At 43.3% G+C, this 13,082-nt stretch overlaps 1 protein-coding gene across 1 annotated transcript in view; it reads right to left on the reverse strand.

Moving 5' to 3' along the window:
• Window positions 1-13,082, reverse strand: part of Bmper (BMP binding endothelial regulator) — a 213,671-nt gene that overhangs the window by 83,138 nt on the left and 117,451 nt on the right. The window contains exons 8-11 of the mRNA XM_048339482.1: window positions 8,448-8,557; window positions 5,788-5,928; window positions 4,059-4,163; window positions 1,219-1,264 (exon numbers count right to left, since the gene is read on the reverse strand). Coding sequence (XP_048195439.1) covers window positions 1,219-1,264; window positions 4,059-4,163; window positions 5,788-5,928; window positions 8,448-8,557 — 402 coding nt within the window. The remainder of the gene's footprint in view (window positions 1-1,218; window positions 1,265-4,058; window positions 4,164-5,787; window positions 5,929-8,447; window positions 8,558-13,082) is intronic.

Raw genomic sequence — 13,082 nt, forward strand, 5'->3', positions numbered from 1 at the left:
GGGCCCTACTGAGTCAGATGTCCTTTGAGTTACTTTATATATTTCATGATCTTCAAAGGAAGGCTCTTTTTATTAAATCTATAATTTATTTTTTGTGCATCCAACCAGCACTTTCTTCTACTGTCTAATTGTTTCATAGCTCTCTCAAGATGCACCACACTTATAAACTGACAAATTGAAACCCATTGTACATCTACCTTCTGATAAATGACGTACTAGTCATATTATAGATAACAGCAACCGATATTAATAATCATATATATATATATGTTTTGTGTATAACGTACATATAATGATCCTATACACTATTATCCGAAAGTACTAACCAATCAAAAGGAAAACAAAACAGGATTACTCTGAGCAATATAAACTCTGATTTTAGATAAATGGGAGCGCAAATATGTTCCCATGTGGTTTCGATTGCTATGCAAATCTGCTTCTCAAAGTCAGACTGGCTCATAAAATACTCTGTAATAGATTTCCTGGCCTGGCTGGTCCTGTTTATCGTACATCAGAACTAATCTGGCTATGCATTACTAATGCCCTACTTTTGGTGCCCTACTTCAGAAAGGTATCTCAAAGCTACGTGAATCTGAAGACTGAAAAGGCAAAGTGCTAATGGATGTTGGCCTCAGCCCATATGTAGCACCTGAAATCCACTGCCCTCCTCTGTCCCTGGGGTTACTAGCACAGTCTCCAGTGACTTTCAGACAAGGTCACATTTAGACAGAACCTTCTAGAACTCTGCAAAGCACAACAGGAGGCAACCGCACCGTCAGCACAGTGACCTCTTGCTTTCTCTCTGGGTGCTGCTCAGGTGGGATGCAGAGGAGATTGGGGGATAGGGGGTAGGGGAATGACAACTGTTTCATAAGGAGAGGAGGGATCCCTCCCTACAGGCTAGAGATGTTTGCTTTTACTATCTCCCATCATCTCAGCCATTATGACTACAAATGCTATTAGCAGTTTAAAACATGCATGAAATTATCATGTGTCTTCTGGATTTCTCCTAAGGACGAATTTGGATGGAAAGCTCCCCCTGTATCTCCATAGTTAGAGGCCAGCAGCTGATGTACCACGTCCCCAGGGAGGTGAGATGACCCCCATCTCCTCCCTACAGAATTAAAATGTGCTGAAAACGTACAACACTGTTTTTCTCATTGGCACACAAACTGCCAAACTAATATGAATAGCACATTTCCAAAAGAATGAACTTACTTTCAGTGCAAATGGGACAGCAGCCTTTTCGGTTGAGAATTTTACCCTAATGGGGACAAAACAAAACAAAAGGTTAATGCAAAGGAACTGAGTCTGCTAAGGACAATTTTTTTTAAATCAAATGCCAGGCACAACAATGAAATCAAGGTGTACTTGAACTCAAGGCCCAGATGATGATGTTGAAAATAAAATATCTGAAGGATCAGATTCCAAGGCCAGGTAAAGTAATTCAGAACTCTTCCTATTTGTATTCCCTGAGAAACAGGATACCAAAGGACTTGCTGGTGTGATTTTTCACAGGTGGAAGAAAGATGGGCAGTGGTACTGTGGCTTAAGTAGTAGAGCATGAACCTAGGGCAAAAAAGCTTAGGGATAGTGCCCAAGCCCTGAGTTCAAGCCCCAGGACCAGCAGAAAAGAAAAAGAAAGATGGGACCAGTCAAGGGCCCTTTCACGATATTCAAATCCATATGTGTAGAGGTCACAGGGAACAACAGGCTGTCTCCAGGCAGGCAACCTTGCCCAGCAGGCTCTTCCTTCTGTCTTTGCTCACAGAAACTAAACCAAAACCTGTATCCCCACTCTGGACACATCCCACCTAGAGATGCAGTGTTTGGCAAATCCCATTCAGCCCAATTTCTTCTGTCATTGTTATACCATCAAAGACAATGGCGCTGAGAGGGAGGTCTGACATGCAGAATGATTTTCCATTACCTACCCGGGAATCAAGCCTTTTCCTACATCGCATCACTTGTCTTTCTTCCTTCTTTCCCTCCCTCCCTCTCTCCCTCTCTCCCACCTCCTTCACTCACTCCCTTCCTTCCTTCTTTCCTTCCTTCTGTCACTCTTCTTCTTTCTCCTTTCTTCTCTTTCTCACTGATCCTTTCTTTCTTCTCTTTCTCTCAGATCCTTTTTCTTTCTTTTATGTCCCTCCCCTTATTGTATTCTCCCCCCATCCCAGGCCATGTAGCACGGAGAATTCATCAGCTTTTGAAAGGATTTCCATAGCAGAGTGAAAGTCTCTGGGAGACCCCCATGCTGGCCTCTGAGAAGGAAAAGTGTGAAGTGAGCTGGGGGAAGGTTGGAAAGCTGCCTAGAACCAGGAAGGTGGTCCCTGAGGCAGGAACCAGGCCAGGGCGCTAACAAGCCTCAACAGGACGTGGGGGTGGATGGAGGAGGTGAGGCTGAGGAGAAAGCCCTGGGTGGGGGATGCGCCTGGCCCAGACACAGCCCAGGAAGACAGAACACCTAGGAGACTGTGGCTGGGGAAAGCACTTGACCTCCCGCAGCCTAAGGACCAGGAAAACCACAGGCACTGTTGCAAGGGACAGAGCATGGGCACATGAGAAAGGCCAGGGCCGCCAGCTGCCCACCAAAACCTGTGGAGGCCTAGGAGTTACTTGAGCCACCGGCTTGGCACAGCGTCTTGTTTTTGTCTTGTGGAATAGGGGAGCCTGTTATTGCTAACATGTGCTGGGAGAGTTCATTAGCAGCCAGGGCTCCCGGAGGACTGGCATAAATAATGCGATCCCATTTTTCCCAATGAATATTTATAAGCAGACCATGTTCAAGTCGACTTATTGTATCTCTCCTTTTTTTTTTTAATATGGGAAGGTTTTCAGTTTTATGTCTGAGGCTTTTTAAAGCAAGACTAATTAGGGTTCTTTTTCTTTTCCTCTCACCCTTTTATTCAGTTGTGCAACGGCAACAGCTGTTGTTTTCTGTGCCTCATTTGGTGCTCAAGAAAAAAAAAACAGCAACTTTTTGTTTATAATAATAACAGATGTGAATAAAATTAAAGGCTCTCTATACCAGAGAAAGAGAGCATGTCCGAAATCTATGGATCCTTATTTTTCCCCCATTCACTGCAAAGTATTGAACAGGTTTGACATATTCCCAAAACGCACAAACCTTGAAAGGTTTTCAGTTGCTGAGATGAATTCAATGAGACTAGTGCTTTACCAGATAATAGTGGCTTTATTCAACGTGCAAGGCTAAGAGCTTTTCAAAGAGATCATTCTATAAGGGCGCTATTTCCATCAGTGGAGCCAGGGTTATAGAGAAAACTCGAACAAAGCAAGTGGGACCAGAGAGGAAAAGCCTCTTGGACATATTTATTAATAAACAAGCACATATTACTTTGACTGTAAGGAGAATATTGTTATTTGAGAAAGGAGGAAAACACATAAGACGATTGTAAATAGAAAATGCAGCCAAAGAAAAGTAGATCTAAGCAATGGAGTTGGAGATGATTTCAACAGGAATTAGAGGCCCAGAGCAGTGTCGCATACCTGTAACCCCAGCTACTACAGAAGTTGAGATTGGGAGGATCAAGGTTTGAGGACAGCCTGGGAATAAAAGTGAACAGGACCCTATCTCAATAATTTTGGAATAGCCCATACCATTCTAGAAGGGCCAGCTACTAGAAAATATAGATGGCAGAATCACAGTTCAGGCTGGCCTCAGGTAAAAACGAAAGACTCTATCCACAAAACAAAGAAAATGAAATAGGACAGGGCACGGTTCAAGTGGTAGAGTGCCTGTGATTCAAGTGTGATTTCAACCTGAGTTCAAGCCCTAGTATCACTAAAAAAAAAAAAAAAAAGAAAGAAAGAAATACTAGGATATGTCAAGAAGAGGTAGAGGGCAAAAGGTATTTTCACAGAAGGCTAGACTTTGGGTGAGGACTCCAGGAATGAGAAAGGAGCAACCTGCACATGGGACATGTGGCTAATCGGGACTGGAGAGACTTGGGGCTCTGATTCTGTGTTCTGAGATATCATGTGACATGCCTCACACAGGACACTAGGCAAGGAGGAAGTCTGCCCGAGTCCCAGTATACCTGTGGGCAGCTGCTGACCGGGACACACTGCTTCTTGTGGCACTCCGTCCTGCCTTTCACACAAGCGCAGATGGTGCAGTTCACCGAGGACCACATCTCTCCATCCTGCAGAACACAGCACAGGAATCTGCAGTCAGCCACAGAAGCTAAGCCAATCAGCTGTGGTTGCTTTGCAAGCAGAGCATGCCAAAGCCATCCTTAGATTTGACCAATCAGAAATGTCAGTCTATGTTCTATCAATTTACTCAAGATCAGGGAGGAATGTAGGATGTGTGAGTGAGTGCGTGTGTGTGTGTGTGTGTGTGTGTTTTCTTCCCCCAGAGCATAAAAAGAATTGTGCTGTGTCTAAGCCCTATTTGTTTGCTGCATCTCCTTCTTAATGCATAGGTTCATTTAATAATTAGGCACATACTACTTTGGCTTATGTGGCTCTCCCCCACGCCCACCACAAAGAATGGTAGCACTTTGGCACATATTTCCAAGAATATACCTTGCTCAGGATTTCTTAAGGAATTCCTTGGACTCACTGGATTTGAGATCTGCAATTGCCCAGTGCCAAGCCAAAACAGAATAGAGAAAGATGTGCCTCCATGCTTGTGGGCTGAAAATAGCACTCAGAACAACCTAACAGGGCCTAAAGACAAACCAAGAATTCCTTTCTTGAGCCTGTGGCACCTCTTCCTCTTCCCCCACTCTTTAGGAGCATCCTCTTCAGATGAGAATGACCTGCCTGAAAATCTTCAAGGGAACCTAAGCACTTCCAGGGCTGAGCTTCCATTTCTAGACCTCTGTGTCTCTGTAAGGTATCTCAAGCTCTGGTTGCTGAAAAGACTCTTACACAGTGACATCAAAGTGCTTTGTAAAAAGAAAAAAATCAATGTGAAGGGCAGCTAGTTCATGATTGTATTCTGGAGATGAAGGGCAACTTTGTATAGAGAAGACAGAGAATGGGAGCACAGCATGTTGCCAGACATGGTGCACCCCAGCTGCTTACAGTCACTCTGAGAATCCAAACCTTGCACCAGTCCGTGTCTGTGTGACAGGATGTCTGAGGGGTTTCCAAGTCAGGGTCTTGATTGCCAAGGCATGATCAGAACAAACACCATGAGAGATGGGAGGCGTGGTTTACATGATCAATGCACAGTGTCCCATGTGGGTTGGTGAGAAACAAAATAAAGCACATGGGAAGGTAGTGGGTGGCTGCAGGGGACCCTTGAAGGTACTTTCTCCCATTTGCTCAGTACTCTGAAGGCCACATGGGCTCACCCAAACATCTTCCTGATGGCAAAGATTCTCCCGAAAAGCAGTCTTCACAAAATGCTTCTAAATGTGTTAGCATCTTGACAGGAGCCACTGTCTCAAGGAGGGGAACTAGCATCCCCAACTAAATGAGGTGCTTCTAGGCACAGGTGGATACCTGTGGCCATAACATTAGCCCTAGTCACTGGCTGGCCACAAGTAGAAAGAGAAAAAAATGCAGTGCAGGCTTTCATACACATGCAAGCATAGAGCCAAGAAAACACATTTTTCACACAGTTGCTTCTCTGCCTTATTTGTCCTAGATTCTAAATGTAGAAGTAGAGATGACACTGTGCTAGAGCCAAACATGTATGTGTATGTGTATGTGTATGTACACGTAAGTTACTCTGTGGTAGGTAGTGCTCTGTGGTAGGAACTTTTCAATAATCACATTAGTTCAAGGCTCCCATGAGCTTGGCTCATAACATACCCGGAAAATCTTGTTGCCAAACTTGCACACTTTTACATCTTCTGGGGGCACACGTAGGAGGCACTCTTCACAGCAGGCCTCCTCGCCTCTGGCGCAGCCACCAGGGTGGGCACACTTCTTCTTACATACTACAGTAGAGTCCTGGGGGCCCAAGCACATTACAAATGAAAGGCGATGTTCTACGAGGCAGCGAGTAGGGTGGCCCTCCCTTCCCAACCCACAGCTGACTGCTCTAAAACTTCCTCTGTCGTGTCACATTTTAATGTGCTGCCATAAACCTTGCACGCACTTCAAAATGTATTTGTTGGGGAACACATACACTAGACTATGAGAGAGCCATGACTAGCATGAGCCGCATGTCCAGCCTTCCAAACATTTGGTAATTTCATCACGTCACTGGTCATCTTACCCTGGCCAGCGTATGGCAAGAAAGCTCAGCCCATTGCCCACTTCCTTCCTTCTATATTATCATGCTCTTCTAAGGTCTCTTCTTTCACCTTATACCACCCTTCAGAGTTTAACATAAAGGCAGACAACTTTGACCCAAAAGTAAAGATCAAAGGCTGTCTACCCCAAGTTGAAATGGCTCAGGCTCACAAAGGAAGTAAATGAGTGATTCCAAAACTGGACCTGAGCTCTAAATCCTACCACAGAAGCTGTGACCTTGACCAGGCTGCTTAACCTCTGGGGTCACAGGTTCATACCCATAACTTAAAGGAGAATGACTTTACCTCCAAACAAGTGATATTCTACCTATAACCTCTCAGTTTCACATGCATCTTATGTGTAAAGTGCAAAACACATAGAAATGATTAAAGAACAACTCATAAATCAGAAGGGGTAAAAACCCATAATCTTTTGTCAAGCTATATGTTGTGATTTCTAGTGGGAATGAAAGGGTACTCACTAGTTTTCAAATAATGCACATTTCATTGTAGATCTCCCAGGCATATGTGTGTACACACACACACACACACACACACACACACACACACATGCACGTGGACACACACATGAGATTCATACACACAAATACTCATTTGTGGGACTATGTGCCTAGCACTGAGTCAGGGAATGAGAATAGATAGATGGATGAAGCACTTCTGCCCTCAAGGGGCTAGAAGGGTAACCTTGTAAACAAATAAAATGCAGTTGGTTAAAATAGGGAGTACAAGTGCAGAGGCAGTAGAGAAAAGGACTGTAGATTCCTGGAGAAGGCAGCCTCTGAGATGGGCAGTTGTGGGTGAGGCAAAGTTGGCTAATAAAATCTAAGAAGGTTAGGGCAGAGATCATCAAATCTGAACACACAGAGAGTTAAGACCAACTACCATGCTCAGAGAACTGGGAGATGGTGTCCCCACCTGCCCTGGGAATTGTGAAGGGCAGTGGAGGGGGATTCCGTAGAGAGAAAACAATACTGACTGCCCCAAATGATTGCTGTTTGGTTCTAGAGCACCTACTCTCCCCAAGATGCCTGTGAATTTGTGCTCTGATAAAACCAGCTCCTTGTGGGAAATGGGTTAATTACAGATCTTCTGGAGTGCAAGGATGCTGGCTCGCTCATCCCTCACAGAGGCCTTGAGACCCCAAGTGGTCCACTGGTGACCAGCGCCCACTCACCAGGCACCTGATGCCCTGTGATCAGATCTGGGACTGCAGTGTGCATGAGGAGAGGCTTAGGCCTCCCCTGTGCACACCCAGGAAGTTTGTGGTATGGAGGAGAAGTCCTAGGGAGAGACGCCAGGCCCCACACAGGGAGTTGGTGTGTATTCAAGACAGAGAGTCATTCTTAGGGCTGGGAATTTCTCAGCAATCAGAGCTGAAGAGCACTGGATACCTGACCATACCCTGAAGAGGAGTGTGAGCCTCAAAAAAGCATCCTCAAGGAATCAACAACTTCTGAACTAGTAGCTGAGCTACTGACTCCTACTGACATGGCTCATAGTTTTTCTCCCTCTCCTGCACTATGAGAAACAACCACCCTAACTACCACCTAGATCAATTATTTGATATTCGTGTCACACAGATATCTGGATTAACTCGCTGAGAAATTCCCAAAATTCTCTGTGGTGAATGGCCCTCTTTAGGTCTTAAATATAATCCACTGTGTAACTACAGTCAAAGAACGTGTGGGGTGTGCTCCTTTCAACTTCTGAAGCAGTTAAATTCTTTCCTCATCAAGAATCAGCCTTTCAGTTGCTTTTCTGAGAAAAGTAAGCAGTGGTTCAATTGTAGTCACACTTGCTCAGTACAACAAACAGCACATAAATACTCTCTTCTCCAACAGCCAGGTTTATCTTTGTGATAAGCAATAAATCCACAACTTCTCCTCACAAATGCAATTAAAGCTATTTCCACTGCAGGTATGGTACAGAATTCATCTTACATAATTAGTCACAGAGCACACAGCCCAGCGTCCTTGTCTGACACTAGAAGATCTGCACACAGTCCCTCTGAGAGTGGACCTCACTACCAAGCTCTAACTTGTTGGCCCCAGAAGATGTAAGTGACTCATAAGGTGTGTCCTCTGTGTGACCTTGAACACAACTTTTCTTGTCAAATGGCATCATGAATATTCCCTAGAAATAAACACCATCATGGCAGTAGCCATGGCCCTAACCCCTCTCAACGGTGTGCCACACCCCCACCCAGAATCTTACCCTGCATGTGCACGTGGTACAGTTATCATAGACAAATGAGGATCCATTGTCATAAACATCACTTCGAAATAAGCAGCTCCCAGAAGGAAGGTCAAACACTTTCCTCTGACCTACAGGGAAACAACAACAACACCAGGTAAGCAACATACAAGCCAGGGATGTCCCCTTGTATCCTCAACAATTGTACCACAGAACTATTCAACATTGTCAGAAGACCAGGTGAATCTAGTGAACACAATCAAAGCACTGATCAGACACACCCATAGGATTCCCAGCCACTGAGTAGAAGAGCAGATTTCATCATTAACCTTACACTTTCAACAAGTCATTATCACATGTCCAGCGTAGTCAACCAAGAAATTTTAGACCGAAGCTTCCCTCGGGAGGCTCATAGTCCACTGAGAAGACAATCTCACAAAAGATTTTAGTTCATTACCATGATAAGTTCTAGAAAGAAACCAACCTGGAACTGTGAAGACAAGGAAGTCATGTAAGACTTCTTAGAGGGTGTCATGTTTATGTAAAATTATCTCCCAAAGTAGGTATTAATGGTTGGGTAGATAAAGGTAGAAAGAGTCAAGGTAACTCAACAGTTAAAATTAGAAACAAAAAAGGAGGAGGAGGAGTAAGAAAGAAAAAAACGAAGAACAAAGAAACAAAGAAAGAGAAGGAAGGAAGGAAGGAAGGAAGGAAGGAAGGAAGGAAGGAAGGAAGGAAGGAAGGAAGGAAGGAAGGAGGGAAGGAGGGAAGGGAGGGAGGGAGGGAGGAAGGGAGGGAGGGAGGGAGGAAGGAAAGAAAGAAGGAAAGAAGGAAGGAAGAGAGGAACAGAGGGAGGGACGGAGGGAGGGAAGGAAGAAGGAAGGAAGGAAATGGTTAATGAACTAATATTTGCTATGATCTAAGCATTTGTTTGCTGCTTTAGCCTCATCATCAATGTGATAGTATTAGAAAGTACTGGAGATTATTAGTGTTAGTACTACATAATGTTAGATAGTACTAGATAGTATTAGATAGTATTATTATTATTACATAGTATTAGATAGGCCTTTAAGCAGTGATTAGGTCTCGAGGGTGAATTCCTCCTCATAAGTAAGATTAGTGCCCTTAAGAAAAAATGCCCAGGAAAGACTTTGCCACCTCTTTCCACCATATAAGGACTTAGCACATCTTGGGGCTGAACTTGGGCTCTCACTGCACACAGACTCTGTAAGCACATTGATATTGGTTTTTCCAGCCTCCAGAACAATGCAAAATACATTTCTGTTGTTTATTAAATAACTAAATGAGACTATTTAAGTATAGAAGCCTGAATAGATTAACATAGAATCTCAAGAAAGAAACTACACAAAGATATAAAGGGTAAAACGAACTCACAGCATATGTAGAAGAAGACTCTAACTCTACATGCCAAATGTCCAGTCTTTCATGGGCCTAATATCTCTGCAGAGTTAGCTTGGTTTCTCCCTCATATGACTGATGACCAAAGGGGCCAAAAGAAAAATAAAGTAATCTCCAAGTGTGAGATCCAATAGTTCCCTTTCTTTCAACTTTTGAGTTTCTATTCCCTGAAACACAGGAAGCCATCTCTGAAATTTACTTTCATTAAAGACTAAGATACCAATGATTCAATGGTCACTGATCAAATTTACATCCGTCCTTCCATTTCATCCTGGGGAAAAACAAGATTAATAGCAACATGGACTAATCAGTAAACCCAATGAAAAGTTTGAACTATCTACAATTATAAACTAAAGGTTGTGCTCATAATCAGAGTTGTTGAAAATACCACCAGTGGGAATGAAGAAAAATGTTCTCTGCTTGTCAGAGTCAAGTTCAAGGACACAATGTGGGTGCAGAAAACTTCACGTGGGTGTTTGTCCTCCAGAGGTGACAGTGAAGTACACTCTAGACTCCCTGATGACCTCAAGGACGCTTTCTCTAGGCCTCACTCAATGTCCCCATGCCATATCACCACCTTCATCTATTTTTTGATATGAAGGTACACGACCAAAAACTCTTCTAGCAAAATGATTGTTAATATCACAACCCACACAGTTACACTGACGTGCATACTCTCATGTCCTGAGACTCTTCCTTTCCATGAGCACTTATACCCTGAATCAGAGGATTACTAATATAAAATACAAAATTCACTCTTTCCCTAAATATGCCTCTAGGAAACCCCTTCCAGGTTGTGGGAACTGTTGGGAAGCTCTGTGTACCACAAATCATGTGGATTTTTTCTCCTCCAATTCAAAGTACTTTGGCCAAAAGCATGCTGAGTCTTAGGACAATAAAATATAAGTAATTTCCCAGACAATTTTTTTGTAGTTGCTATAAAAGTAACCATGATGTCATTTTTCACTAATTTAAACATGTTTCTCTTCTTATCAATCCATTAGAGACGTTTCTGACTTTAAAGAAGTAAAAGTAACTCTGCTTCAATTAAGTGATTGTTTTTCAATTTTTGACATAGTCGTCTTTTTCTTATATTTTATCTACATCTGTTACAAATATTTTCTGTGACCTCAAATACTTGTTTGACAAGTGACAGAAAATAAATAAATAGATACAAAGCTCTATATAAAAGCTTTCTTTTCTCTGCCAATCAAAAGTATCTCTTTTTCACAGTGGAGGTCTGGGATCTGTATTTCCTCCCCAAAGTTCTGTTCATTTTGTAGAATGTATGACCCCCTTCCTTTCTTCCCACCATGGAAAGAGAACTTCTTATATCATATATTTGTCCTATAATTACTGCTTAGGTGGACAGATGGTTGGGTGAATGGATAGACAATATCCAATGATCAGCTGATTGATCCACTGACTGAATGATGAACAGGCCTGAATATTTTTAATCCTCTAAACAAAAGTCATCAAAAGCCTCAATAATCTCTAACTAAATGTCCAGGAAGCTCTTAGCCAAGTAAGTGCCTGGCACCCAAACCCTCAATAAAGGACAGGTGATGACATAAGACCCCACCCTAATCACACTGCGGGGCAGGTTGGGTGTTACTCTGTGAACTCTGAAGTTTGATGAGACTCCACTGAAAATCAGAAAATCAAGAAAAGGAACGTTTCTATTTTTTTTTTGAAAGGGAGAGGCATGTTATATACAGAATTCCTGGTTGGTGGGATTTAGCTCAGTAGAAGAGCAATTGCCCTGAGTTCAGTTCTCAGCTCTTAAAAAAAAAAAAAAAATCTGGGTCAAGGAAAATTTTAAGAAGAAGAAAAACAAAATCAATGCCTAATCAGCCAAAGTCTAATTAGACTAAGATTTTGGCATCTAGAAAGCATCCTGGTGTTTGTTTATCTTCCTTCTGTCTTTTGTTGTATGGATGTTTCTTTTTACCACCACAGAGCACAAAGTCTTACCTTAATATGAGCCACCATGGCCCAGCAGAAGATAAAACATTCCAGGGAGTGGTTTAGAAATGCAGTGGACAGCCTAACATTAGCCATTCTCATCTCATGCCACAGAGGCTCAGTCCAACCCCAAAAGGTTTCACTCTGAGAAATTATGAATTTCAAGTTTCCTACAACTGACTGTTCCTTTTGTAGTCCCGTCTTACAACCACAACTAGTCAGCAAAACCTGCATTCAATACAACAGCCATCACTCATGCAGGAAACTTAAGCTGATTGCGCGTGTCCTGGGCTTCAGCTTCAAAGAATTAATCATGCTGAGCTATCTATGGAGCCAGGTCCAGATGCCACTTCCTGCCCCTCTGCACGCCTCCACCAACACCCAGAGAGGGTGATTTCTACCATTCTAGCTCCATGCATTGCAGGAGAACAAACTCACACGTGTGTGGAAATGCCTTTAATCAGGTGTATCTAAACAATTCTCCTAGCTCTTCTAACTATTCCATGTTTACTTGAATAGTGTATGTGTGCATGTGCGTACACTGGTGTACATGTTTGTGTGCGAGCACGTAACAGCGAAGGTAAACATTGTTAGAATAACAGTAGAATCTCAAAAGAGAAGATTAACAAAATACCTCACTTTGCCCATTTGGCTATAAAAGGAAATTCGACTTCAGGGTATGGCTATGATAATCTGTGAATGAGAAAACTAACTCAACTTGACCCTCTGGAGTTGGAGGAAGGATAGAGGACTCTGGAGAAGTATGTTGAGGGTGACTAGCAAGAGCCTGGAGCCCAAAAGGAAGAGACAACTAGAGAAGTTCTCCCAGCGGGAGAAAATGAGCTTTGAAGAATGAGGGAGCTTGAGATTCCATTTCATGGTGTTCATTAGGCCTCTGTAAAATAATCACTCTCATTTGCTGAAAACCTCCAGTGAAGTCTTCTCTATAAACCTTGACCCACCCAACAGCACCATTTAGGGTGAAAAGAATTGAAGGTGGGAGGTTGTGGACAGGAGGGATTGATGTTAAACAGAGAAGAGAGAGAGAGAGAGAGAGAGAGAGAGAGAGAGAGAGAGAGAGAGAGAGAGAGAGAGAGAGAGAGAAACTAAGACCAAGCTGTCAGGCCTTGTTACCTCCTGCATAAGCCAGCCGTCCCACAGACGGCAAAGCTGGAGTGAGGGCTATGTGCAAGCCTTGGCGTGTGTGGCCGCGAGACGCCACCCCCCATCACTCCCCCAAGAATAAGGAGAAGGACACCCGGCTATCTCGGG

The sequence above is a fragment of the Perognathus longimembris genome, chromosome 2, assembly GCF_023159225.1.
Source record: "Perognathus longimembris pacificus isolate PPM17 chromosome 2, ASM2315922v1, whole genome shotgun sequence".
NCBI classification, from domain to species: domain Eukaryota; kingdom Metazoa; phylum Chordata; class Mammalia; order Rodentia; family Heteromyidae; genus Perognathus; species Perognathus longimembris.